The sequence below is a fragment of the Blennius ocellaris genome, assembly GCF_963422515.1.
Source record: "Blennius ocellaris genome assembly, chromosome: 13".
NCBI classification, from domain to species: domain Eukaryota; kingdom Metazoa; phylum Chordata; class Actinopteri; order Blenniiformes; family Blenniidae; genus Blennius; species Blennius ocellaris.
The window spans coordinates 25130454-25153808 of record NC_137662.1 but is presented as its reverse complement, the minus strand read 5'-3'; the positions used below and the strand labels follow the sequence as shown (position 1 = coordinate 25153808).

At 53.3% G+C, this 23355-nt stretch overlaps 4 protein-coding genes across 4 annotated transcripts in view; 3 read left to right on the top strand and 1 right to left on the bottom strand.

The window, feature by feature from the left end:
- The first annotated feature begins 878 nt into the window (after positions 1–878).
- LOC308138720 (uncharacterized protein) lies at positions 879–2219 on the top strand. Its single transcript, XM_080507947.1, has 3 exons — positions 879–970; positions 1092–1502; positions 1825–2219. The coding sequence occupies exons 1-3, from the start codon at positions 934–936 to the stop codon at positions 1872–1874; spliced, it is 498 nt and encodes a 165-aa protein (XP_080364073.1). The 5' UTR covers positions 879–933; the 3' UTR covers positions 1875–2219.
- A 148-nt stretch (positions 2220–2367) lies between these two features.
- LOC308138661 (uncharacterized protein) lies at positions 2368–8139 on the bottom strand (the record flags this gene model as incomplete). The annotated part of the gene is given in 11 exon segments (XM_080507875.1): positions 2368–2607; positions 3237–3352; positions 3429–3672; positions 3775–3984; positions 4064–4210; positions 4367–4558; positions 4653–4760; positions 5461–5611; positions 5721–5789; positions 5791–7383; positions 8092–8139. Coding segments are annotated over 11 exon segments (3078 nt in total). The 3' UTR covers positions 2368–2407.
- LOC308138511 (glutamate dehydrogenase, mitochondrial-like) lies at positions 7835–14068 on the top strand. The gene is given in 14 exon segments (XM_080507648.1): positions 7835–8646; positions 10086–10166; positions 10271–10326; positions 10466–10529; positions 10662–10756; positions 10844–11023; positions 11126–11263; positions 11725–11862; positions 11960–12040; positions 12154–12277; positions 12918–13009; positions 13125–13190; positions 13276–13300; positions 13303–14068. Coding segments are annotated over 14 exon segments (1878 nt in total). The 5' UTR covers positions 7835–8231; the 3' UTR covers positions 13626–14068.
- An 8393-nt stretch (positions 14069–22461) lies between these two features.
- Positions 22462–23355, top strand: part of LOC308138660 (nuclear factor NF-kappa-B p100 subunit-like) — a gene marked incomplete at its 3' end in the record, with an annotated part of 1139 nt that continues 245 nt past the window's right edge. The window contains exons 1-4 of the mRNA XM_080507874.1: positions 22462–22598; positions 22711–22823; positions 22910–23068; positions 23156–23260. Coding sequence (XP_080364000.1) covers positions 22567–22598; positions 22711–22823; positions 22910–23068; positions 23156–23260 — 409 coding nt within the window. The 5' untranslated portion in view covers positions 22462–22566. The remainder of the gene's footprint in view (positions 22599–22710; positions 22824–22909; positions 23069–23155; positions 23261–23355) is intronic.

Genomic DNA, 23355 nt, shown 5'->3' with positions numbered 1-23355 from the left:
CTGGTGAATGTTTAAATAAAGTTTAATGTGTATAAAGTGGCTGTTTAAATCAAGTTTAACACACATCTAATGAGTGTATAAATAAAGTTTAATGTGTATAAATTGGCTGTTTAAATAAAGTTTAAAATGCATCTGGTGAATGTTTAAATAAAGTTTAACGTGTATAAAGTGGCTGATTAAATAAAGTTTAATGTGTATAAATTGGCAGTTTAAATAAAGTTTAAAATGCATCTGGTGAATGTTTAAATAAAGTTTAACGTGTATAAAGTGGCTGATTAAATAAAGTTTAATGTGTATAAATTGGCAGTTTAAATAAAGTTTAAAATGCATCTGGTGAATGTTTAAATAAAGTTTAACGTGTATAAAGTGGCTGATTAAATAAAGTATAATGTGTATAAATTGGCAGTTTAAATAAAGTTTAAAATGCATCTGGTGAATGTTTAAATAAAGTTTAACGTGTATAAAGTGGCTGATTAAACAAAGTTTAACGTGTATAAAGTGGCTGTTTAAATCAAGTTTAACACACATCTAATGAGTGTATAAATAAAGTTTAATGTGTATAAATTGGCTGTTTAAATAAAGTTTAAAATGCATCTGGTGAATGTTTAAATAAAGTTTAACGTGTATAAAGTGGCTGATTAAATAAAGTTTAATGTGTATAAATTGGCAGTTTAAATAAAGTTTAAAATGCACCTGGTGAATGTTTAAATAAAGTTTAACGTGTATAAAGTGGCTGTTTGAATAAAGTTTAAAATGCACGAAGTGAGCGTATAAGTGAAGCCAGGCGGGGCGGGGCCCGGTGACGTCAGTGGCTCGCGCAGCCGGTCAAGCCGGTTCACTTGGGCACACCTTTGATTTGGAGCTTGATTCTCACCTGAGTGTGAGACGACAGGTGGACAGGTGGACAGGTGAGCAGCCGCAGGAGCCGCAGACATGAATCACATAGCGGGGTATTTCGGGGAGAAAATGGGTGAGTAAATATTCTTCCTTCATCTCTTCCCTGTGTGTGTGTGAGTTAGTGCGTGCACAGGTGCACTCGTTTACATGACGTCATACCAGATAAACATAAATGCAAAGTGTGTGTGTTGCAGGAGACCTTGTGGAGGACGCAGTGAAAGGAGCTCTGGGTGTCGGAGACAAAGACAAAGACAAAGATAAAGACGATGACAAAGGAGGCTTCTTCTCCAAACTGTTTAACAAGGATGATGACGAGGAGGAGGAGGAGAGGAAGAAGAAGAAGAAGGGAGGAGGTTTCTCCTTTGGAGGAGGTCAGAAGGACGATGAGGACGACAAAGGATTCTTCGCCAAAGTGTTCAACAGAGACGACGATGACGATGACGATGGGAAGGAGAAGTCCAGCGGGTTCCACGGCATGTGGCAGGAACCAGGAGGCGCAGGAGGAGGTGCAGGAGGAGCTGGCCAGTGCATGGGAGGAGGAGGAGGAGGAGGAGGAGGAGGAGGAGGAGGAGGAGGAGGACAGCAGCTCTCTCTGAATGATGGAGGTACGTCTGAGGAGCAGTTGACCACATGTGGAAACGAGAACTGTGTCCACTGTCTTCGTTGTCTGTCTCCAAGCTCACCGCTAACCTGCCGCTAACCCGGCGGCCGTCTGCCGCTAACTCGGCGTCCGTCTGTCTTTCACCACCGCTAATTTCCCACTAACTCGGTGTGACAGGAACATGAAACATGTGACTATAAGTAGCATTAGCCTCGGTCATCAGGGGGGAAGAAAACAGACGCAGACACAAGTGTGAAGATGAAAGTGTTCAGCTCTTTGGACTAAACATGAAAGACAAACTTTAATCAAAATGTTTTCCTCTGCAGATCTGATGAGCGACTTGATGGACGTTGCTGAAGAAACGTCCAGACAATGAGATTTTCCAAACATCGACACTTTATTCTTCTTTTCCTGTTCGCTGTTTCCGTCGTCGTCTGCCCCGGAGGAGGCGTGGCCTCCAGCTCTCCAGCCGCGGTTAGCCTAGCTTAGCCTACAGTGCCACACAGTCGACCTTCAACAACTGAAACGGAAAAAGCGACCTTGGAGCGCTAAGCTAACCACAGCCCGCTAAGCTAACCACAGCCCGACGCCTGGTTTTCAGCTCGTTTCCTTTGTTGTCAGTCAAAAGTTCTTGGATCGTTTCTGTCTCGTTTCTTTGATTTCTTTGTGTCTGTTTATTTTAACTGATGAAATGAAGCCGTAACTTGTTGTGAAAATAATAAAGAATTATGTTATAACATTTTGTCGTTCTCCAAATTTATGGTTGTCTGGGCTCGTCACCCCCCCCCCCCCCCCCCCAACACACACTAACACAGGAGGAAATGCACACTTTATTAAAAAAATCAAACTTTTTATTTGTACATCTTGTTCAGAACCGCGAATCATCATAGTACATGACTCCTGACCAGGTCACAGCCTCTGGCCCGTCACAGCGCCCCCCTCTGGCAGCTGCAGGTGCAGCAGCGTGAGTTCCTGATGGATGGCGGCGCCGTTCTCGTCCAACAGGAAGTGGCTCTGCGCCCTGACCACAAAGGTTCTCCGGGGTAGGGAGAGCAGGGAACCCAGCCGACCAGCCGCCAGCTGGAGGTTCGTCAGGCCGGAACCCGGAGCTGAGACACGGAGAAGCTCTTTAGCCAGCAGACTGACCCTGTAGTTAGCGCTGAAGCTAATGTAGTTAGCAATGAAGCTAATGTAGTTACTGCTGAAGCTAATGTAGTTAGCGCTGAAGGTAATGTAGTTAGCGCCGAAGCTAATGTAGTCAGCAATGAAGCTACTGTAGTTAGCGCTGAAGGTAATGTAGTCAGCAATGAAGCTAAAGTAGTTAGCGCTGAAGGTAATGTAGTTAGCGCCGAAGCTAATGTAGTCAGCAATGAAGCTACTGTAGTTAGCGCTGAAGGTAATGTAGTTAGCGCTGAAGCTAAAGTAGTTACTGTTGAAGGTAATGTAGTTAGCAATGAAGCTAAAGTAGTTAGCACTGAAGCTAATGTGGCATAGCGCGGTTGGTGTCTCCCAATCGGAGGGTTGTAGGTTCAATTCCCATCTCCATCTGTCTTTGTGCCAGGGTGTCCTTGAGCAAGACACTGATGACGGCGCCTTGCACGGCTGCACTTTGGGGCTGCTCACGTTATGCAAGTGAAATTTATTTACCATTTAATGTAGTTAGCCATAATGCTAAACCCATTAGCCTTGAAGCTAAAGCAGTTAGTGGAGTGTGTGTGTGTGTGTGTGTGTGTGTCACCTGTAGGTCTGTGTAGTTTATCGGGAGGAGCTGAGAGGATCATCTGCAGCGGCTCAGGAGGAACATGAAGACTCACCTGGGAGAGGCTCCGCCCCCTCACTGTCAACACGGCAGGTCTAAAACACACACACACTGAGTGAAACAACACACACACACACACACACACACACACACACACAGACAGAGGTGCACCTGTAGTAGCGCCGCACGGCGGTGTGGGGCAGACAGGGGTAGCAGGGGCAATAGATGCCGTTGGCGTCGGTGTCGAGCTCGGCGGTGCAGCGGCCGCAGCCCGTGTACGTGACGTCGCCGCTCAGCAGCGCCAACATGGCGTCCGGCGCCGTGAGGCCGTCCATCACCGGCTGGGGCGCGTCGCGGGACGACGGGGCGTCCTGGAAGTGGAAGGCGACGACCTGCAGGCGGAGCTCCACCTCACCTGGAGGGGGGGGAGGGGAGGGGAGGAGGGTTCCCAGGTCAGGCTCTCAGAGGTCAGAGGTCAGAGGTTATCAGAGACGGGGCGGGCCCTGAGGAACCCCACCGCTGTACTTCTGGGACAGCAGCGTGTCCAGGTCCAGCTCCACGGCGCCCTCCGGCTCGGGCGGGTGGCGGCGCGGCCGCAGGAAGTCCTGGGCCCGGCGGTCCGAGGGCCGCACGGCGCTGACCCGGCTCCAGGGGGTGGAGTGCAGCTCCGGGAGGTCAGAGGTCAACGAGTCTCTCACCAGGAGCAGGTGGAAGTCCCACACGGCGTCTGGAGGACACGGAGGACATCAAGCTGCTGCGTGTGTGTGTGTGTGTGTGTGTGTGTGTGTGTGTGTGTGTGTGTGTACTTCTGTCTCTGCTGAACCGCGGCAGCCAGTCCACTGCAGCCCCCCACAGCAGCAGCGCCCCCTGCTGGCCGTCTGCTTGCTCCACGCTAACGACCACCTTCATCCTCAGGGCGGAGCGGCTGGAGGACGCCGCCTCGCCACGCCACTCTGGACACACACACACACACACACACACACACACACACACACACTCCCTGGTTAACAGCAACGCCAACCTAAGCTAATTCCGCTAACCCATAATCCTCCAATAATCCAGATTAGATCAACTGAACTGAACCTGTGGGGGCGTGTCCCCGGACTCACCTGAGCACAGGTGTGTGTGTGTGACTCGCAGCAGGGCGTGGACCAGCGTGTTGACCCGCAGTGACCTCAGGGGGGCGTAGGGGAGGCGCGCCGGGTCCTGGGGAGGGGGCGGGGCCAGGGAGGCCAGCAGGGGGCGCCGCTCCCGGACAAAGTCGCGTAGGGACGAGAGCGACTGAGAGTCCACCTGAGTCACTGAGAGAGAGAGAGAGAGAGGGGGGGGGGGGGGGGAGGGGGAGGGGCTACAGGGATCAGCCGGCTGCTGATTGGTCCGAGCTGAGAGGCTCACCTGGCCGGGAGGCGGAGCTTGTGACGTGACCCAGGTTGAGCAGTTTGCTGCTGAAGGTCGACTGGAGCAACGTCTCTCCTCTCCACCGGTCCTCCGTCACCTGCAGCCCTACAACAACAACAACAAGGTTCACGACAACATCAATGATAAGGTTAACGACGACAACAACAATAAGGTTAACAACAACAACAACAAGGTTAACAACAACAAGGTTAACAACAAAAACAACAAGGTTAACAACAACAACAACAACAAGGTTAGCGACAACAACAACAAGGTTAGCGACAACAACAACAAGGTTAGCGACAACAAAAACAACAAGGTTAACGACAACAACAACAAGGTTAGCGACAACAACAACAAGGTTAGCGACAACAACAACAAGGTTAGCGACAACAACAACAACAAGGTTAACGACAACAACAACAAGGTTAGCGACAACAACAACAAGGTTAGCGACAACAAAAACAACAAGGTTAACGACAACAAAAACAACAACAAGATTCACGACAACAAAAACAGCAAGGTTAACAACAACAACAAGGTTAGCGACAACAAAAACAACAACAAGGTTCAGGACAACAACGAGGTTAATGATAACAAGGATAAAAACAACAATAACAATAATGTTGTTGACAGTGACGACCACAATAAGAATCACACAGTGAGATTGTTGTTCCAAACGTCACCAAATTGGCCGAACTGATCTGAACCAAGCCGGTCCGGTCTGGACCGGACCGGTCCAGACCGGACCCAGCCGGATCCGGCCTCCCTGCAGAACCGTTGTCTTGTCTGCGGTGTTTGGTACCTGTGATGAACACGACGTCTCCGGGACTCACGGTCACCGCCCAGAACGCCGCCCGGCGCCACAGCGCCACCTTCCTGTCCACGCCCGACTGGTCCACCACCACGATGGACGCCAGAGGAACGAAGGTCCCCGCCGACGGCCCGGACTTCACCTGCAGCCCAGTAGCCAATCAGAGAGCAGAGAGCTCGCCGGTCAGACTCTCCGCGGTCGGGTTCTGCTCATTTTGAAAGGAACGTAGAACCCTGTCCCCCCAGACTCACCTGGACCTCCTTCAGGTGACAGGGATGAACCACCGCCACCAGGACGGAGTACCGCCCCCCCCGGCCGGTTGCACCGGGGCAGGAGGGTGGGGACACTGTGGAGCCGGGCCGAGGAGGCGGGGCCTCCAGGGGCGCCAGTCCTGGACTCCTCAGAGATTCGAGGCCTCTTGCTGCTGGGGGACTTGATGGGGGACTCGATGGGGGACTTGATGGGGGACTCGATGGGGGACTTGATGGAGGACTTGCTGGGGGACTCGATAGGGGACTTGGTGGAAGACTTGCTGGGGGACTCGATAGGGGACTTGATGGAGGACTTGCTGGGGGACTTGATGGAGAACTTGCTGGGGGACTCGATAGGGGGCTTGCTGGGAGACTCGATAGGGGACTTGCTGGGGGACTCGATAGGGGACTTGCTGGGGGACTCGATAGGGGACTTGATGGAGGACTTGCTGGGGGACTTGATGGAGAACTTGCTGGGGGACTCGATAGGGGACTTGGTGGAAGACTTGCTAGGGGACTCGATAGGGGGCTTGCTGGGAGACTTGATAGGGGACTTGCTGGGGGACTCGATAGGGGACTTGCTGGGGGACTCGATAGGGGACTTGCTGGGGGACTCGATAGGGGACTTGCTGGGGGACTCGATAGGGGACTTGCTGGGGGACTCGATGGGGGACTTGCTGGGGGACTCGATAGGGGACTTGCTGGGAGACTCGATAGGGGACTTGCTGGGGGACTCGATAGGGGACTTGCTGGGGGACTCGATAGGGGACTTGCTGGGGGACTCGATGGGGGACTTGCTGGGGGACTCGATAGGGGACTCGATAGGGGACTTGCTGGGAGACTCGATAGGGGACTTGCTGGGGGACTCCTGGATGGTCTTGGATTCCTGCGAGCAGAGGACGCCCTCCGCAGTGACTTGGAGGACGACACCTCCTTCCTCCACCCTCGGGGAGCCGCCGGTCTGGCTGAAGAGCTCGGCAGACGGCTCCAGTGACGGCGAAGACTGGCTGAAGAGCTCCGGCGTCCCCGACGAGACGGACGGGGGCCAGAGGGGACCTCTGGGCGGGGTTTTCTCAGGGCTGGATGCTGATTGGCCACCGTGGCGGCCTCTCAGGACGAGGACCTGACTCAGAGTCCAGGTGGCGAGGTAGTGGGTGTGAGTGGAGGGCGGAGCCACCACGAGAGGGGGCCGGTCCTCGGCCCGAGGTCCCGGTCCAGGTGTTTGTCCTGGTCCTGGTCCGGGTGCAGGACGGGCTGTGGGGAAACAGCTGTCCAGGTAGTGGTGCAGGGAAGTGGAGTCCTGACCGTCCTCTTCAGCGTCCGTCCTCTCAGACGTCTCCAGTCCGTCCTGTCCTGCTTCAGGTCCTGGTACTGGATCGGCTCCTGGGTTTGGGAGACAGTCTTTGTTTTGACGGGCGTCCTCGTCCTCGTCCTCGTCCTCGGTCCTCTCGGCCTCTCCGAAGGTCTGAACCTCACCTGCTGCAGGTGTGAGTCGTCCGTCCCTCCAGGTGAGCTGCAGGTGACTCCATGTGGCCGGGGGCTCAGATCGGGGCTGGGAGGGGGGACATGACGGGGGAGGGGGGGGCCCCCAGGAAGATGTGGATCCCCCGCCGGTCGCACATGCTGAGGAAGTGAAACACCCGAGATTTTCACAATGCCGGACCTTGCCCAGTGTTTAAATCCGGCTCTGGGGACTTCCAGTAGCAGCTGATTTGTGGAAGTGCAGCGACACACTGGAAGAAAAAGAAAAAAGAAAGAATAGAAAAAAGAAGAAAAGGAAAAAAAAGCACAAATAATATCTTAAAACTTCTTCATAATCCTAAAAACAACTTAAAACCCAGTTCAAAAACGTATTAATCCCAATATAACAATGTATAATAATTCTCGAAAAGGAAAAAAAATGCTTGAAAATTAATTTAATAATCCTAAAAATACAACTTAAAAACCCAGTTTAAAAAATGTATCTTTAAAATTAATCTCCAATATAACAATATATAATACTTTTTAAAAACGTTCTAATTCTTTATAAACCTTCTTAACAATGAAAACTTTCTTCCTTTACTTTTAAGGAAAGCTTTTATTTTTACCGTTCAAACCGGATGTGTGCCTCCAGTGGCGCCAACTTGACGTTAGCAGCAGACGCTGAAAAACTTGTAAAAGTGTACGAAAGTTGTCTTAAACGTCGTTTTGCGGGACGTTTCCCCCCAGAGAGACGCACGTGTGCGCTCAGTGTGAGTTCTGTGAGCTTTGTGCGCCTTTTAAGCAAGTTTCTGACTCGTTTTTTATTTTTTCCCCCCACCCGTCAACACGGATGCTAAGTGCGGCTAAGCTAACGCGGCGGCGCCGCCGCGGGTGCGGTTAGTCGCGAGACGGGCGCGGTTCGGGGGCGGGAGGCGGGAGGCGGGAGGCGGAGCCGCATGGAGCGGAGCGGAGCTCCCGCAGCATTTCCTCGTCTTCCCCCCGACAAGCCTCCACCGCAGCGCTGCTCTCTGTCCCTCAGCGCCCCGAGACATGTACCGATACCTGGGAGAGCTCCTCGGCCGGGGGGCGGGCGGCGCGCTGGCCTCCGCCGCGGACGCCGCTCTGCCCGCCGCCGCCGCCGCCGCCGCCGTGGCGGCGTCCTGCCGGCGGGGCCGCGGCTACAGCCAGGCCGTGGAGCAGGACGACGACCCCGACTTCTGCAACATGGTGGAGGGCTTCTTCGACCGCGGCGCCGCCATCGTGGAGGACAAGCTGGTGGAGGAGCAGAAGACCCGGGAGACGCCCGAGCAGCGGCGCAAGCGCGTCCGCGGCATCCTGCGGATCATCAAGCCGTGTAACCACGTCCTCAGCATGCACTTCCCCATCAAGAGGGACAGCGGCGAGTGGGAGGTGGTGGAGGCGTACCGGGCGCAGCACAGCCAGCACCGGACACCCTGCAAGGGCGGTGGGGTACCGGACCGGGGGACTGGAGGACCGGGGGACTGCAGGACTGGCGGACTGGGGGACCGGGGTACTAGAGGACTAGAGAACCAGAGGACTAGAGAACCAACAGGACTAGAGAACCAGGGGACTAGAGAACCAGGGGACTAAAGAACCAAGAGGACTAGGGGACAAGAGAACCAGGGGACTAGAGAACCTAGAGAACGTGGGTCCCATAGAACCCAGAAGAGCGGAGGTTAGAACTAGAACACGTCCTTCCTCTGGATACAAAGACTGAACTTCTGTTTGTTTTTCACTCCAATCATAGTTTATACAACTAGAAACATCTGAACCCAGGTTACTGCAGTAACTAGCTGAGTAACTCCAGGAACTAGCTGAGTAACTCCAGTAACTAGCTGAGTAACTCCAGGAACTAGCTGAGTAACTCCAGGAACTAGCTGAGTAACTCCAGGAACTAGCTGGTTACTGCAGTAACTAGCTGAGTAACTCCAGTAACTAGCTGGGTACTTCAGGAACTAGCTGGTTACTTCAGGAACTACCTGAGTAACTCCAGTAACTAGCTGGTTACTGCAGTAACTAGCTGAGTAACTCCAGTAACTAGCTGGGTACTTCAGGAACTAGCTGGTTACTTCAGGAACTACCTGAGTAACTCCAGGAACTAGCTGAGTAACTCAGTTGTACATGTCCGGTTAACTCGCCCATGTTGACTAAAGATGTGGCAGGTTTACTTTCCTTAGTTAAACTGGTTTAACATGTGACACTGATCCTGGTAGACCTGGTTCAGGTGGTAGTTAGAGATGCTTGAGTGGTAGTTAGAGATGATGTCAGTGGTAGTTAGTGATACTTGGGTGGTAGTTGAAAAGTAACTTAATCAAATGTTGATGATCTGACATTATTTTCATTCACATATTTATTATTGTCTGGTCGTACCAGTTTCCTGTAGTATTGTTTGTTCTACTGAGTTCTATTGAGTACTACTGAGTACTATTGAGTTCTACTGAGTTCTATTGAGTACTACTGAGTTCTCCTCCCTCTGGAGGAATGCTGCTGTACTCCTCTCTCTCTCTCTCTCTCTCTCTCTCTCTCGCTCTCTCGCTCTCTCTCTCGCCCCTGTTTCTGTGGTAAATGTGGGATGCCGTCATATGTTTTTGTGTCCTTGGAGGACCTCACACACACACACACACACACACACACACACACACATGCTACTAGTTACTGTAGCTCTACATCGTCCAGTGTGTGTCAAGTTCTCCATTGTGCTAACGTTTACTGTGTCAGCCTGGCTAGTGTTAGCATTAGCTGGATAGCATTTGCTGATTACCTGGCTAGTGTTGGCATTAGCTGGTTAGTGTTGGTGCTAGCTTCTGAACTTTGGTTGTCGTGGCGACGGCAGTGTCAGTCAGTGGAGGGGGCGGAGCCTAAAGGCTGCGCTGTGTCTTTCAGGAATCCGCTACAGCACCGACGTCTGTCTGGACGAGGTCAAGGCCCTGGCCTCACTCATGACCTACAAGTGTGCCGTAGTAGGTGAGTCTGGACCGGGACCAGGACCCACAGTACGGGTCTGGACCAGGACCAGGACCCACAGAGACTTGAGAGTACAGAATTCTGACACTGACGTTGTGTTTCAGACGTTCCGTTTGGTGGAGCGAAAGCTGGAGTGAAGATCAACCCAAAGAAATACTCAGTGAGTCTTCACCTCCTTCCTGGTTCAGCTTCATCCTCATCTTCATCCTCATCTTCATCCTCCTCCTCTTCATCCTCCTCATCCTCCTCCTCCCCCTCTTCATCCTCCTCATCTTCCTCCTCCTCCTCTGTGTGTCCAGGATTTGGAGTTGGAGAAGATCACTCGCAGGTTGACCATCGAATTGTCCAAGAAAGGATTCATCGGTCAGTGAATCAGTTTGTTTGAAGGTTCATGAGGTTCTGATCCAGAGATTCTCAGCAGTTATTGGTTTGTTTATTGGTTTGTTTGTTTGTTTGTTTATTGGTTTGTTTGTGTGTCTGGTCCCGGTCCTTCAGGTCCTGGGATCGACGTTCCTGCTCCCGACATGAGTACCGGTGAGAGAGAGATGTCCTGGATCGCCGACACCTTCTCCACCACCATGGGCCACTACGTGAGTGTTTGGAGCACCTCTGACCTCTGACCTCTACGTCTGACACCTACCTGTGACCTCTGACCTGTGACCCCTGCCTCTCCCCAGGACATCAACGCCTACGCCTGTGTCACGGGGAAGCCCATCAGTCAGGGAGGAATCCACGGTCGCATCTCGGCCACCGGCCGCGGAGTTTTCCACGGTATCGAGAACTTCATCAACGAGGCGTCGTTCATGAGCAAACTGGGCATGAGTCCCGGGTTCCAGGACAAGACCTTCGTGATCCAGGTCCTCCTGATCCTCCTGGTCCCGCTGCCCCCCCCCCCCCCCCCCCCCCCCCCCCCCCCCCCCCCCGGTCCTCCTCTAACTGGTCTGTCCCCCTTGTCTCAGGGATTCGGTAACGTGGGTCTCCACACGATGCGCTACCTCCATCGTTTTGGGGCCAAGTGTGTCGGAGTGGGAGAACTGGACGGAAACATCTGGAACGCCAACGGCATCGACCCCAAAGAGCTGGAGCAGTTTAAACTGGTTAGTGCTAGCTGGTTAGCTACCGGGGCTGGGTAGCTACAGGGGCTGGCTAGCTACCGGGGCTGGGTAGCTAACAGGACTGGGGAGCTACCGGGGCTAGGTAGCTACCAGGGTGGGTAGCTACCGGGCCTGGATAGCTAACGGGGCTGGTTAGCTACCGGGGCTGGTTTGCTACCGGGCCTGGTTAGCTACCGGGGCTGGTTAGCTACCGGGGCTGGTTAGCTACCGGGGCTGGGGAGCTACCTGGGCTGGGTAGCTACCAGGGTGTGTAGCTACCGGGCCTGGATAGCTACCGGGCCTGGTTAGCTACCGGGGCTGGGGAGCTACCTGGGCTGGGTAGCTACCAGGGTGGGTAGCTACCGGGCCTGGATAGCTACCGGGCCTGGTTAGCTACCAGGGCCAGGTAGCTACCGGGGCTGGTTAGCTAACAGGGCTGGTCTCTGGTTGTCTTGCGTCTCCAGGACAACGGGACCATCCTAGGGTTCCCGGGGGCGACGCCATATGAAGGAAGCATCCTGGAGGCGGAGTGTGACATCCTGATCCCGGCCGCCGGGGAGAAGCAGCTGACTAAAAGCAACGCACCCAAAGTGAAGGCCAAGGTATGAACCTCGAACCCTGGACCCTGGACCCTGAACCCATGCTGGTTCCTGACTGGCGCCTCCTCCTGAGCCTCCTCCTCCTCCTCCTCCTCCTCAGATCATCGCAGAAGGAGCAAACGGACCGACGACTCCGGAGGCCGACCGGATCTTCCTGGAGAGGAACGTCCTGGTGATCCCGGTCAGTGAGTCCCTGAAGTCCTCCTGGTGGTGGTGGAGGGGGCCTCCTCCTCCTGGTGGTGGTGGTGACCTCCTCCTCCTCCTCCTCCTCCTCCTCCTCCTCCTCCTCCTCAGGACTTGTACCTGAACGCCGGCGGAGTCACCGTCTCCTACTTCGAGTGGCTGAAGAACCTGAACCATGTGAGCTACGGTCGACTGACCTTCAAGTACGAGCGCGACTCCAACTACCACCTGCTGAGTGAGTACTTCTAGTTACTGTCTGAGTGAGTACTTTCTAGTTACTGTCTGAGTGAGTACTTCTAGTTACTGTCTGAGTGAGTACTTCTAGTTACTGTCTGAGTGAGTACTTCTAGTTACTGCCTGAGTGAGTACTTTCTAGTTACTGTCTGAGTGAGTACCTTCTAGTTACTGTCTGAGTGAGTACCTTCTAGTTACTGTCTGAGTGAGTACTTCTAGTTACTGTCTGAGTGAGTACCTTCTAGTTACTGTCTGAGTGAGTACCTTCTAGTTACTGTCTGAGTGAGTACCTTCTAGTTACTCTCTGAGTGAGTACCTTCTAGTTACTGTCTGAGTGAGTACTTTCTAGTTACTGTCTGAGTGAGTACCTTCTAGTTACTGTCTGAGTGAGTACTTCTAGTTTCTGTCTGAGTGAGTACTTCTAGTTACTGTCTGAGTGAGTACCTTCTAGTTACTGTCTGAGTGAGTACCTTCTAGTTACTGTCTGAGTGAGTACTTTCTAGTTACTGTCTGAGTGAGTACCTTCTAGTTACTGTCTGAGTGAGTACTTCTAGTTACTGTCTGAGTAAGTACTTCAGTCTGCAGTGAGGCAGTAGTTACTAGTTACTAGTTACTAGTTACCCGTCCTGCCGGTGTCTCAGTGTCGGTCCAGGAGAGTCTAGAGAGCAAGTTCGGGAAACACGGCGGCGCCATTCCTGTCGTCCCTACCTCCGAGTTCCAGGCCCGCATCTCCGTGAGTACTCTACATTACTCTCAGTACTTTGTACTTTCTGTGATACCTGGATACTCCCGTTACTCGGAGTACCGGCGGCGTTTGACCACGACTTCCTTTTTGTGTTTTGTCCCAGGGAGCGTCTGAGAAAGACATCGTCCACCTCTGGTGCTGGGCCTACACCATGGAGCGCTCTGCCAGGGTAACACTCTCTCTCACTCTCTCTCACTCTCTCTCACTCTCTCTCACTCTCTCTCTCTCACTGACCACTTCCTCCTCTCCTGCAGCAAATCATGCGTACGGCCCATCAGTACCATTGGGTCTGGACCTTCGCACGGCGGCGTACGTCAACGCCATCGAGAAAGTCTTCAAGGTTTACAACGAGGCCCGGCCTCATCTTCACGTAGACCCGCCTTACCCAGCCTTACCTAGCCTTACCTTCCCGTTGCTTCCCGCCGCCGCCGCCTGCCACGTCTTCTACACCCCGACCGTTTACGCCCCGGCGCTGCTTCGCCCTCGTCGGAGCGGGAAAGAGTGGAACGTAAGAAAGAAAGGAAAATTAAAAAAAGATTTGTTTAAGAGGACAACGGTAGGAGGACGCGCTTGCCGTCTCCAGGGGGCGGGGCCTGTCTCCTAGGGGGCGGGGCCTGTCTCCAGGGTTCAAAGAGAAAATCATGAGGGATAAAAAACAAAACAGCAACAGGTTGATTGTTGTCAAAGGGAATGAAGAGACGTCGTCCTCCTGCTCTTGTCCTCCGTCCTGCTTTACGTGGTCTTACCGCAGCTTTACGTTTCCATGGAAACGCTGCCCTTCTGCACTTTCTCTTTGCACATGACTCTTATTGCTGCACCAAAGTTTTCTCAGGACTGTCGGAGCCAATCGGCTCCCAGCTCTCTTGGGTCGGGTCTTTTTTTTTTTTTTTTTCTATTTTGATGCTGGAATATTAAAAAACAAACTATGCAAACCAGAGCTGTGGCGCCCCTGCTGGTGTGGGGGGGGGAGTGAGACGCCCGTCTGCTCTCAACCTCTTTGTACTTTGTGCTTTTTGTAACCGAGAAATAAAAGATCTGGGAAAACGACCGACTTGTTTCTACGACCAGAAGGAAAACAAGCTTTACCTCCAGTGTGAGTCCCTGAGTGGCCAGCAGGGGGCGACACACACACACACACACACACTCTCACACACACACAATGTTCCACTGGGTGTTTATTTTAATCCATGTCGTGACCAATCTCTTCATATCTTCACATTTATTTTTATTCATTTATTTCTGAACATGAACAAGGAAATAAGAGGAAACTAAACGAAAGAAGTTTAATTTAATCCCGAACCTTCTTCGGGAGTCTGTTTCTCCTTCGCGCGCTTCCTCTCCACCAATCAGCGGCCTGCGCGCGACACGTGAGCGCCGGAATTCCCCGCGAGCTCCGGGGCTTTCCGCCTCTGACTGACAGCTGCCGTCTCCATGGCAACCGGCGGGCCGGAGCGTCAGGCGCGCGCCCACGCGCGGCGTCCGCACTTCCGGTTAGCGGAGTGTGATTTCAAAATGAAACGAGTTCGACGCGTTTTAAAAGCCCAGAGGAACCAGAAGGGAGCGGACTGGCGCCGCGGCACGTCGTTTTCATTACATATACATGTTGGCAAAATTGTGCATCTTAATGTTTTTTCATATAATAAAATTTTAAAAAATCCAATCTTTACATTAAAAGTCACCCAGGAGTCAAAAATGTTGTCAGACCAGAAAATGTTTAAATTTCTATACAAATAAATGTATGGACTGATGTACGGGGGTGTGAGCGGTAAAGCGGCGGTCGGAGGAACTTTTTCATTGAAAAGTGAAAGAGAAGCGAAGGGCAACCGCCGAGGAGACCGGATGTTTTATTGTGAAAAGCCTCTTCCGGATGCAGCGTTACTCCTCGTGGCTTCACTTCGAGTCAGACTCCGGAGAGTTTCTGGGAACTAGACGGAACCAGGACGTCGTCTGGGGGAAGACCAGGTAAGACCCAGTCTGGGGTCCCGTTGTGGTCCTGCTCGAGTCTGGTTGTGGGTCTAGTTGTGGGTCCTTCAGGTCTAGTTGTGGTTCCTTCAGGTCTTGTTGTGGGTCTAGTTGTGGGTCCTTCAGGTCTAGTTGTGGTTCCTTCAGGTCTAGTTGTGGGTCCTTCAGGTCTAGTTGTGGTTCCTTCAGGTCTTGTTGTGGGTCTAGTTGTGGGTCCTTCGGGTCTAGTTGTGGGTCCTTCGGGTCTAGTTGTGGGTCCTTCGGGTCTAGTTGTGGGTCCTTCAGGTCTAGTTGTGGGTCCTTCGGGTCTAGTTGTGGTTCCTTCAGGTCTAGTTGTGGGTCCTTCGGGTCTAGTTGTGGTTCCTTCAGGTCTAGTTGTGGTTCCTTCAGGTCTAGTTGTGGGTCCTTCGGGTCTAGTTGTGGGTCCTTCGGGTCTAGTTGTGGGTCCTTCAGGTCTTGTTGTGGGTCCTTCGGGTCTAGTTGTGGTTCCTTCAGGTCTAGTTGTGGGTCCTTCGGGTCTAGTTGTGGTTCCTTCAGATCTTGTTGTGGGTCTAGGTTGTGGGTCCTTCAGGTCTAGTTGTGGTTCCTTCAGGTCTGTGTTGTGGGTCTAGTTGTGGGTCCTTCGGGTCTAGTTGTGGTTCCTTCAGGCCTTGTTGTGGGGGGGGGGTGTCTTGTTATTATTGTTATTGTTGTTATTTTGTATTATTGGTTTATTTGTAAACACTTAATATTTGTAAAGAATCTACTGACGAGAGTCAAATGAGGAAAAATAAAATAAAACTAGTGACGATGAAAGATAAAAGTTAAAGGTCAAGAAGTGATGAGGTGCAGGAGGTGAGGAGGTGCAGTAGGTGAGGAGGTGCAGGAGGTGAGGAGAGGCAGGAGGTGAGGAGGTGCAGGAGGTGAGGAGAGGCAGGAGGTGAGGAGAGGCAGGAGCTGCAGGAGCTGCAGGAGGTGAGGAGAGGCAGGAGGTGAGGAGCTGCAGGAGGTGAGGAGAGGCAGGAGGTGAGGAGCTGCAGGAGGTGAGGAGCTGCAGGAGGTGAGGAGAGGCAGGAGGTGAGGAGCTGCAGGAGGTGAGGAGCTGCAGGAGGTGAGGAGAGGCAGGAGGTGAGGAGAGGCAGGAGGTGAGGAGCTGCAGGAGGTGAGGAGCTGCAGGAGGTGAGGAGCTGCAGGAGGTGAGGAGCTGCAGGAGGTGAGGAGAGGCAGGAGGTGAGGAGCTGCAGGAGGTGAGGAGCTGCAGGAGGTGAGGAGAGGCAGGAGGTGAGGAGCTGCAGGAGGTGAGGAGCTGCAGGAGGTGAGGAGAGGCAGGAGGTGAGGAGAGGCAGGAGGTGAGGAGCTGCAGGAGGTGAGGAGCTGCAGGAGGTGAGGAGAGGCAGGAGGTGAGGAGAGGCAGGAGGTGAGGAGAGGCAGGAGCTGCAGGAGCTGCAGGAGGTGAGGAGAGGCAGGAGGTGAGGAGCTGCAGGAGGTGAGGAGAGGCAGGAGGTGAGGAGCTGCAGGAGGTGAAGAGGGGCAGGAGGTGAGGAGAGGCAGGAGGTGAGGAGCTGCAGGAGGTGAGAAGCTGCAGGAGGTGAGGAGAGGCAGGAGGTGAGGAGCTGCAGGAGGTGAGGAGAGGCAGGAGGTGCAGGAGGTGAGGAGAGGCAGGAAGTGAGGAGAGGCAGGAGGTGAGGAGCTGCAGGAGGTGAGGAGCTGCAGGAGCTGCAGGAGGTGAGGAGAGGCAGGAGGTGAGGAGCTGCAGGAGGTGAGGAGAGGCAGGAGGTGAGGAGCTGCAGGAGGTGAGGAGCTGCAGGAGGTGAAGAGGGGCAGGAGGTGAGGAGAGGCAGGAGGTGAGGAGGTGCAGGAGGTGAGGAGAGGCAGGAGGTGAGGAGAGGCAGGAGGTGAGGAGCTGCAGGAGCTGCAGGAGGTGAGGAGAGGCAGGAGGTGAGGAGCTGCAGGAGGTGAGGAGAGGCAGGAGGTGAGGAGCTGCAGGAGGTGAAGAGGGGGCAGGAGGTGAGGGAGAGGCAGGAGGTGAGGAGCTGCAGGAGGTGAGAAGCTGCAGGAGGTGAGGGAGAGGCAGGAGGTGAGGAGCTGCAGGAGGTGAGGAGAGGCAGGAGGTGCAGGAGGTGAGGAGAGGCAGGAGGTGAGGAGAGGCAGGAGGTGAGGAGCTGCAGGAGGTGAGGAGCTGCAGGAGCTGCAGGAGGTGAGGAGAGGCAGGGAGGGGTGAGGAGCTGCAGGAGGTGAGGAGAGGCAGGAGGTGAGGAGCTGCAGGAGGTGAGGAGCTGCAGGAGGTGAAGAGGGGCAGGAGGTGAGGAGAGGCAGGAGGTGAGGAGCTGCAGGAGGTGAGAAGCTGCAGGAGGTGAGGAGAGGCAGGAGGTGAGGAGCTGCAGGAGGTGAGGAGAGGCAGGAGGTGCAGGAGGTGAGGAGAGGCAGGAAGTGAGGAGAGGCAGGAGGTGAGGAGCTGCAGGAGGTGAGGAGATGCAGGAGGTGAGGAGCTGCAGGAGGTGAGGAGAGGCAGGAGGTGAGGAGCTGCAGGAGGTGAGGAGAGGCAGGAGGTGAGGAGCTGCAGGAGGTGAGGAGAGGCAGGAGGTGAGGAGAGGCAGGAGGTGAGGAGCTGCAGGAGGTGAGGAGAGGCAGGAGGTGAGGAGCTGCAGGAGGTGAGGAGCTGCAGGAGGTGAGGAGAGGCAGGAGGTGAGGAGCTGCAGGAGGTGAGGAGAGGCAGGAGGTGAGGAGCTTCAGGAGGTGAGGAGAGGCAGGAGGTGAGGAGCTGCAGGAGGTGAGGAGCTGCAGGAGGTGAGGAGAGGCAGGAGGTGAGGAGCTGCAGGAGGTGAGGAGCTGCAGGAGGTGAGTAGCTGCAGGAGGTGAGGAGAGGCAGGAGGTAGGAGAGGCAGGAGGTGAGGAGCTGCAGGAGGTGAGGAGAGGCAGGAGGTGAGGAGCTGCAGGAGGTGAGGAGATGCAGGAGATGAGGAGAGGCAGGAGGTGAGGAGCTGCAGGAGATGAGGAGATGCAGGAGGTGAGGAGGGGTTGAGCTGAAGAAAACTCCTCATGCTCACATTGTCCTGTGCTAAGCTAAGCTAAGCTAAGCTAAGCTAGCTGCTCCCCCTTGGGACTCGTTTCCACGGCAACAGCAGAGACACTGAACACAGCGCGGTCAGCATGTTGGGCCACGAGCTGGCGCTGGTGGCTGTTTTCAAAAAGTTGTGTTTTCAGCGGCTCCAAGTGCCGTCGTCATGGAAACAGACTCTCTTCCACGGAACGACGTCGTAGAAACGAGTTTTAGGAACGACGCTGAGGTGAACTGCTTTGTGTCTCTGCAGGAGGAAGACCAGACTCCTCTTCCTCCTCCTTCATCATCACCATCCTCACCAGACTGCTGAGTCATGGCTGGAGCTCTGAGGTACGGCCACAAACTGCTGAGTCATCGCAAAACAAAACAAAGGTTCCCGAATAAACTCCGAAATCCGGAGCTTTTTATCTCCGCAGAACGTTTAAAAAAAAAAAAAATCAGAATCAGACGTTCTGTCGTTCGGCCCGCTGACGGAGAACAACATGGAATATTGTAACAGGAAGCAGGAGAACGTGAAGAGCAGAGTTCCGAGGACGGAACCCTGAGGAACTCCAGGTTTAACTTCAGTCTGAACTGAAGAGTCGTTAACATGAAGGGAGAGAACCTTATTGATCAACCTGATTGATCAACCTGATTGCGTCTTTGGACGACGTGTCTTTGCTTTGATCTCTACGAGAAGGTTGAAGTTTAAAAGAGTTGAAAGACGACGATGTTCCGCCGTTTGTCAGCCTGGCAGAAGAGGAACCAGGGTTCTCCTGCTTTTCTTTCATTAACCGTCAACCGTAGAAGATATAAAACACCAGATGCGTCACGGCGCCGCCTGTGACGAGCCTCCAGCGCCGCGCCTCCAGCGCCGCCATCTTGGAGAGGTCTCCTGCTCAACATACAGATCCCAGGCTAGAAAAACCAAAACATTGCTAGCTTGCTTGCTTGTCCACGTAGCAACACAAGTAATAGCTCATTTTGAAGCTGCGGAAAAGCTCTATCCTGTGCCCCCCCCCCCACAAATATTTTTCCATGAGGTTTCCACGGGATAGAGCTTTTCCGCAGCTTTACACTGAGTTATTGCTTGTGTTGCGACTGGACTAGCAAGCGAGCTACAAATGTTTCCGTGGATTTTTCTAGCCTGAGATCTAAACGTTTGGCAGCAGCGGGAGACCTCTCCAAGATGGCGGCGCGTCGAGTCAACAGGAAGGCCGGTAGGGTGTACGGCGTCTGGTGTTTTCTGTGGTTCTAGTTCTTAATCCATTAACAGACGATCTCCAGGCAGAACGAAACACTTCCTCTCCAGTTTTCAAGTTGACTTCTTTGACATTGGCGGTTGTTGGATCTCCCGTGGCGCTAATGCTAGCGCTAATGCTAATGCTAAGACAGGCGAGGGAAGTGAAGTCAACATTGAGGGATTATTTCCTGGACTTTGGCTCGTCTGACAGACGTTCTTGGTAAAGCCAGTTAAAGAACATCAAAGGAGACCAGGAAGTGATCCGACACCAGAGAACCATCAGCGTCTGGACCAGGAGGGACCAGGGTTACGATGATCAGCGTGTCTATTCACCTCCCGTGTCTCATGACGAACTGAATGTAATGTAACTAAAAGTAATGTAACTGTACCGTCGTCTGGAGGACGAGTCTCAGTCCAACTGGCTTCTGGTTCCAGAGGGAGTGCTTCAGTCCTGCGTTCTGATTGGCTGCTGCCTCTGCTCTCGTCTCCTCTTCTCGTTCAACTTCACTTAGAAAGTGATTTAATCCGTGACTTTATTTTGGCTTTGTTTACTTTCAGCTCTTTACTTCAATCGTGAAATTAGCCTGGGGGCTGTTTTTGTTTTGTTTTTGTTTTTTTTTTTAGTCGTGTGTCTCTTTAACACTCCAGTACGGTGTCATCATCATGTCTAGCCCCTCCCCCTCCCTCCTCCCGCCCGCTGCTGGGGATTCTGGGGGATTTCCTCAACTCACAACTTCCAGGAAGTGACTGAAAAGTGGAAGAAGGGGGGTTTACGGAGCGAGATGGGGAAAAAGAAAAGAAAGTCCAGCACGTGGAACACACTGAGTGTGTGTGTGTAACTTACTGAGTGTGTGTGTGTGTGTGTGTGTTTGCAGGATGAGTGAGGCTCAGTTCATCAACATGTACGACAGTGAGGTGAGTTTTCTCCTTTTCTTGCCTTTGATGACCTTCACAATAAAACTAAACGGAAGAGAAATTAGTTGGATTTTCCTTCAGTTTTTTTTTTTTTTTAATTAAATTTCTTGTATTTCCTGGAATAATGAAGCGGCTTTTCTTTTTATTTACTTCTTCTTTTTTTTTACCGTCATTCCAGTTTTCATCTGTTAAACTCATTTCTCAACGTGATGTATCTGTACCGGTGTGTGTGTGTGTGTGTGTGTGTGTGTGTGTGGGAGACACACACACACACACATAGGGTTTCTATGTGGGCGTGGCCTGAATAGAACTAACATCCTCCTCCTCCTCCTCTTCGTCTTTCAGCTGCAGCTGAACTTGATGCCGTACGACTACATTCCTCCCGTGGACATCAAGACTGAGCCCTACATACCTGAGACAGGTGAGCAATGCTAACATGCTAACACGCTAACACGTCCATCCAGACGCCAGATGATTCGCAGACGAAAGAAACGACAGAAGGATGAAAAAAAAAAAAAAAAAGTTACCCGAGCAGATAAAAGTGTTTTAACGTCCGATGTTAAAGAAGCGAGTGAGTCTCAGGTGACGAGGAACTAAAAACCTGCGGGGTCTCCCAGCCGCCATACCACCGGTGTTTAGGATTGATTGGTTCCCCTGTCCACTGGTGGCCTCCTTCCTCCAGCCTCTGCTTTTCACAGCCGATGTTAAAAAACAGAAAAAAGTTTAAAGTATTGTAGCGTTTGTTTGTCTTATTTTAACGGCTGCTGGCAGAGGGCACCAGTTAACACGGGCACCAGTTGAACCGAAACACCGGCCGGCGAAGTTCCATCCTAACCGTCGCTGCCCCTAGAATAAAGCGGACGGATTTGGTTTTGGTGGGAAAGCAGGTTTGGTGGACGTCTTCCTGAGGACTCCGTCTCCATGGTGACGAGATCAGAGATCAGAGATCAGAGATCAGAGATCAGAGAGGGGGAACTGAAGGAAGCTTGTTTGTGTTGCAGCTCACGGGCCGTACGTCCAGATCATCGAGGAGCCCAAACAGGTGAGAACCAACCCACCACTCACCTGGGAGTGGGGGGGGGGGGGGGGGGGGTCGTCACTTCCTGTTGTGAAGGTGTTCCTCAGGGAGTGGCACGAGAACCACTGACCTTATCTCACTGTCAGGTGAAACACATCAGGGAGCAGCAGTCAGGTGAAACACATCAGGGGGCAGCAGTCAGACACTCAGGTGAAACACATCAGGGAGCAGCAATCAGACACTCAGGTGAAACACATCAGGGAGCAGCAGTCAGACACTCAGGTGAAACACATCAGGGAGCAGCAATCAGACACTCAGGTGAAACACATCAGGGGGCAGCAGTCAGGCACTCAGGTGAAACACATCAGGGAGCAGCAATCAGACACTCAGGTGAAACACATCAGGGAGCAGCAGTCAGGTGAAACACATCAGGGAGCAGGAATCAAACACTCAGGTGAAACACATCAGGGAGCAGCAATCAGACACTCAGGTGAAACACATCAGGGAGCAGCAATCAGACACTCAGGTGAAACACATCAGGGAGCAGCAATCAGACACTCAGGTGAAACACATCAGGGAGCAGCAGTCAGGTGAAACACATCAGGGAGCAGGAATCAGACACTCAGGTGAAACACATCAGGGAGCAGCAATCAGACACTCAGGTGAAACACATCAGGGAGCAGCAATCAGGTGAAACACATCAGGGAGCAGCAATCAGACACTCAGGTGAAACACATCAGGGAGCAGCAATCAGACACTCAGGTGAAACACATCAGGGAGCAGCAATCAGGTGAAACACATCAGGGAGCAGCAATCAGACACTCAGGTGAAACACATCAGGGAGCAGCAATCAGACACTCAGGTGAAACACATCAGGGAGCAGCAGTCAGACACTCAGGTGTCATTTGTCCTTCTGAATGTCTTTTGACTGACGACGCTCATCAAGTGTGTGTGTGTGTGTGTGTGTGTGTGTGTGTGTGTTCCAGAGGGGCTTTCGATTCCGTTATGAGTGTGAGGGTCCGTCGCACGGCGGGCTCCCGGGGGCCTCCAGTGAGAAGAACCGGAGAACCTACCCGACGGTGAAGGTGAGCGACAGAACTACTGCTGGTCTGAGGGCAGCAGCCGGGGGTCAAAGGTCAAAGGTCAAAGGTCACGCTCAGGGACACACAGGGCTGACCTCGGCGTGGGATTTCAACCTGTGAACGTTTCTATTGACGTTTGTAAAAAATAGTGTATAAAGAATACAAAGTATCGATGTGCTCCTCAGATCAATAACTACGTCGGCCACGCCCGGGTGGAGGTCCAGCTGGTGACCCACTCCGACCCCCCCAGGGTCCACGGCCCACAGCCTGGTGGGACGCAACTGCACCGAGAACGGAACCTGCAGCATGGACATCGGGCCCAACGACCTGACCGCCTCGTCAGTCTCACACACACACACACACACACACACACACACACACACACACACACACACACACACACACACACACACGGAAACAAAGTGAAAACTGAAAACACCTGTGCTGCAGGTTCAGTAATCTGGGGATTCTTCACGTCACCAAGAAAGGAGTCGTAGAAGTTTTAACTCGGAGGCTGAGAGACGAACGGAAGAGACAGAAAGGAGCACACCTGAACCTGACAGGTAAACACACCTGAACCTGAGCCTGACAGGTAAACAGGTAAACACACCTGACAGGTAAACAGGTAAACACACCTGACCCCCTGCAGACGTGGAGGACGGCTCCGTCCAGAAGGAGGCCAAGGAGTTGGGGAAGGCGATGGACCTGAACATCGTGAGGCTGAAGTTCACCGCCTACCTGCAGGACAGCACCGGGGCCTTCACCCGGGCGCTGAAGCCCGTGGTGTCCAACCCCATCTACGACAGCAGTGAGTCCCCCCCCCCCCGAGGACAACCAGGCCCCCCCCACCCCCGCCCGGCGACGCCCACTAACCCTCCTGCCGTCGTTTCTCCAGAGTCGCCCAACGCCTCCAACCTGAAGATCTCTCGTCTGGACAAGACGTGCGGCTCGGTGCTCGGGGGGGACGAGATCTTCCTGCTCTGTGACAAAGTCCAGAAAGGTGAGGGGAGGGGGGGGGGGGGGGGCGGTCCTCCGGGGGGGAGAGGGGGGGGGGGGGGGGGGGGGGGCGGTCCTCCAGACGCTGTCTGACGTCCC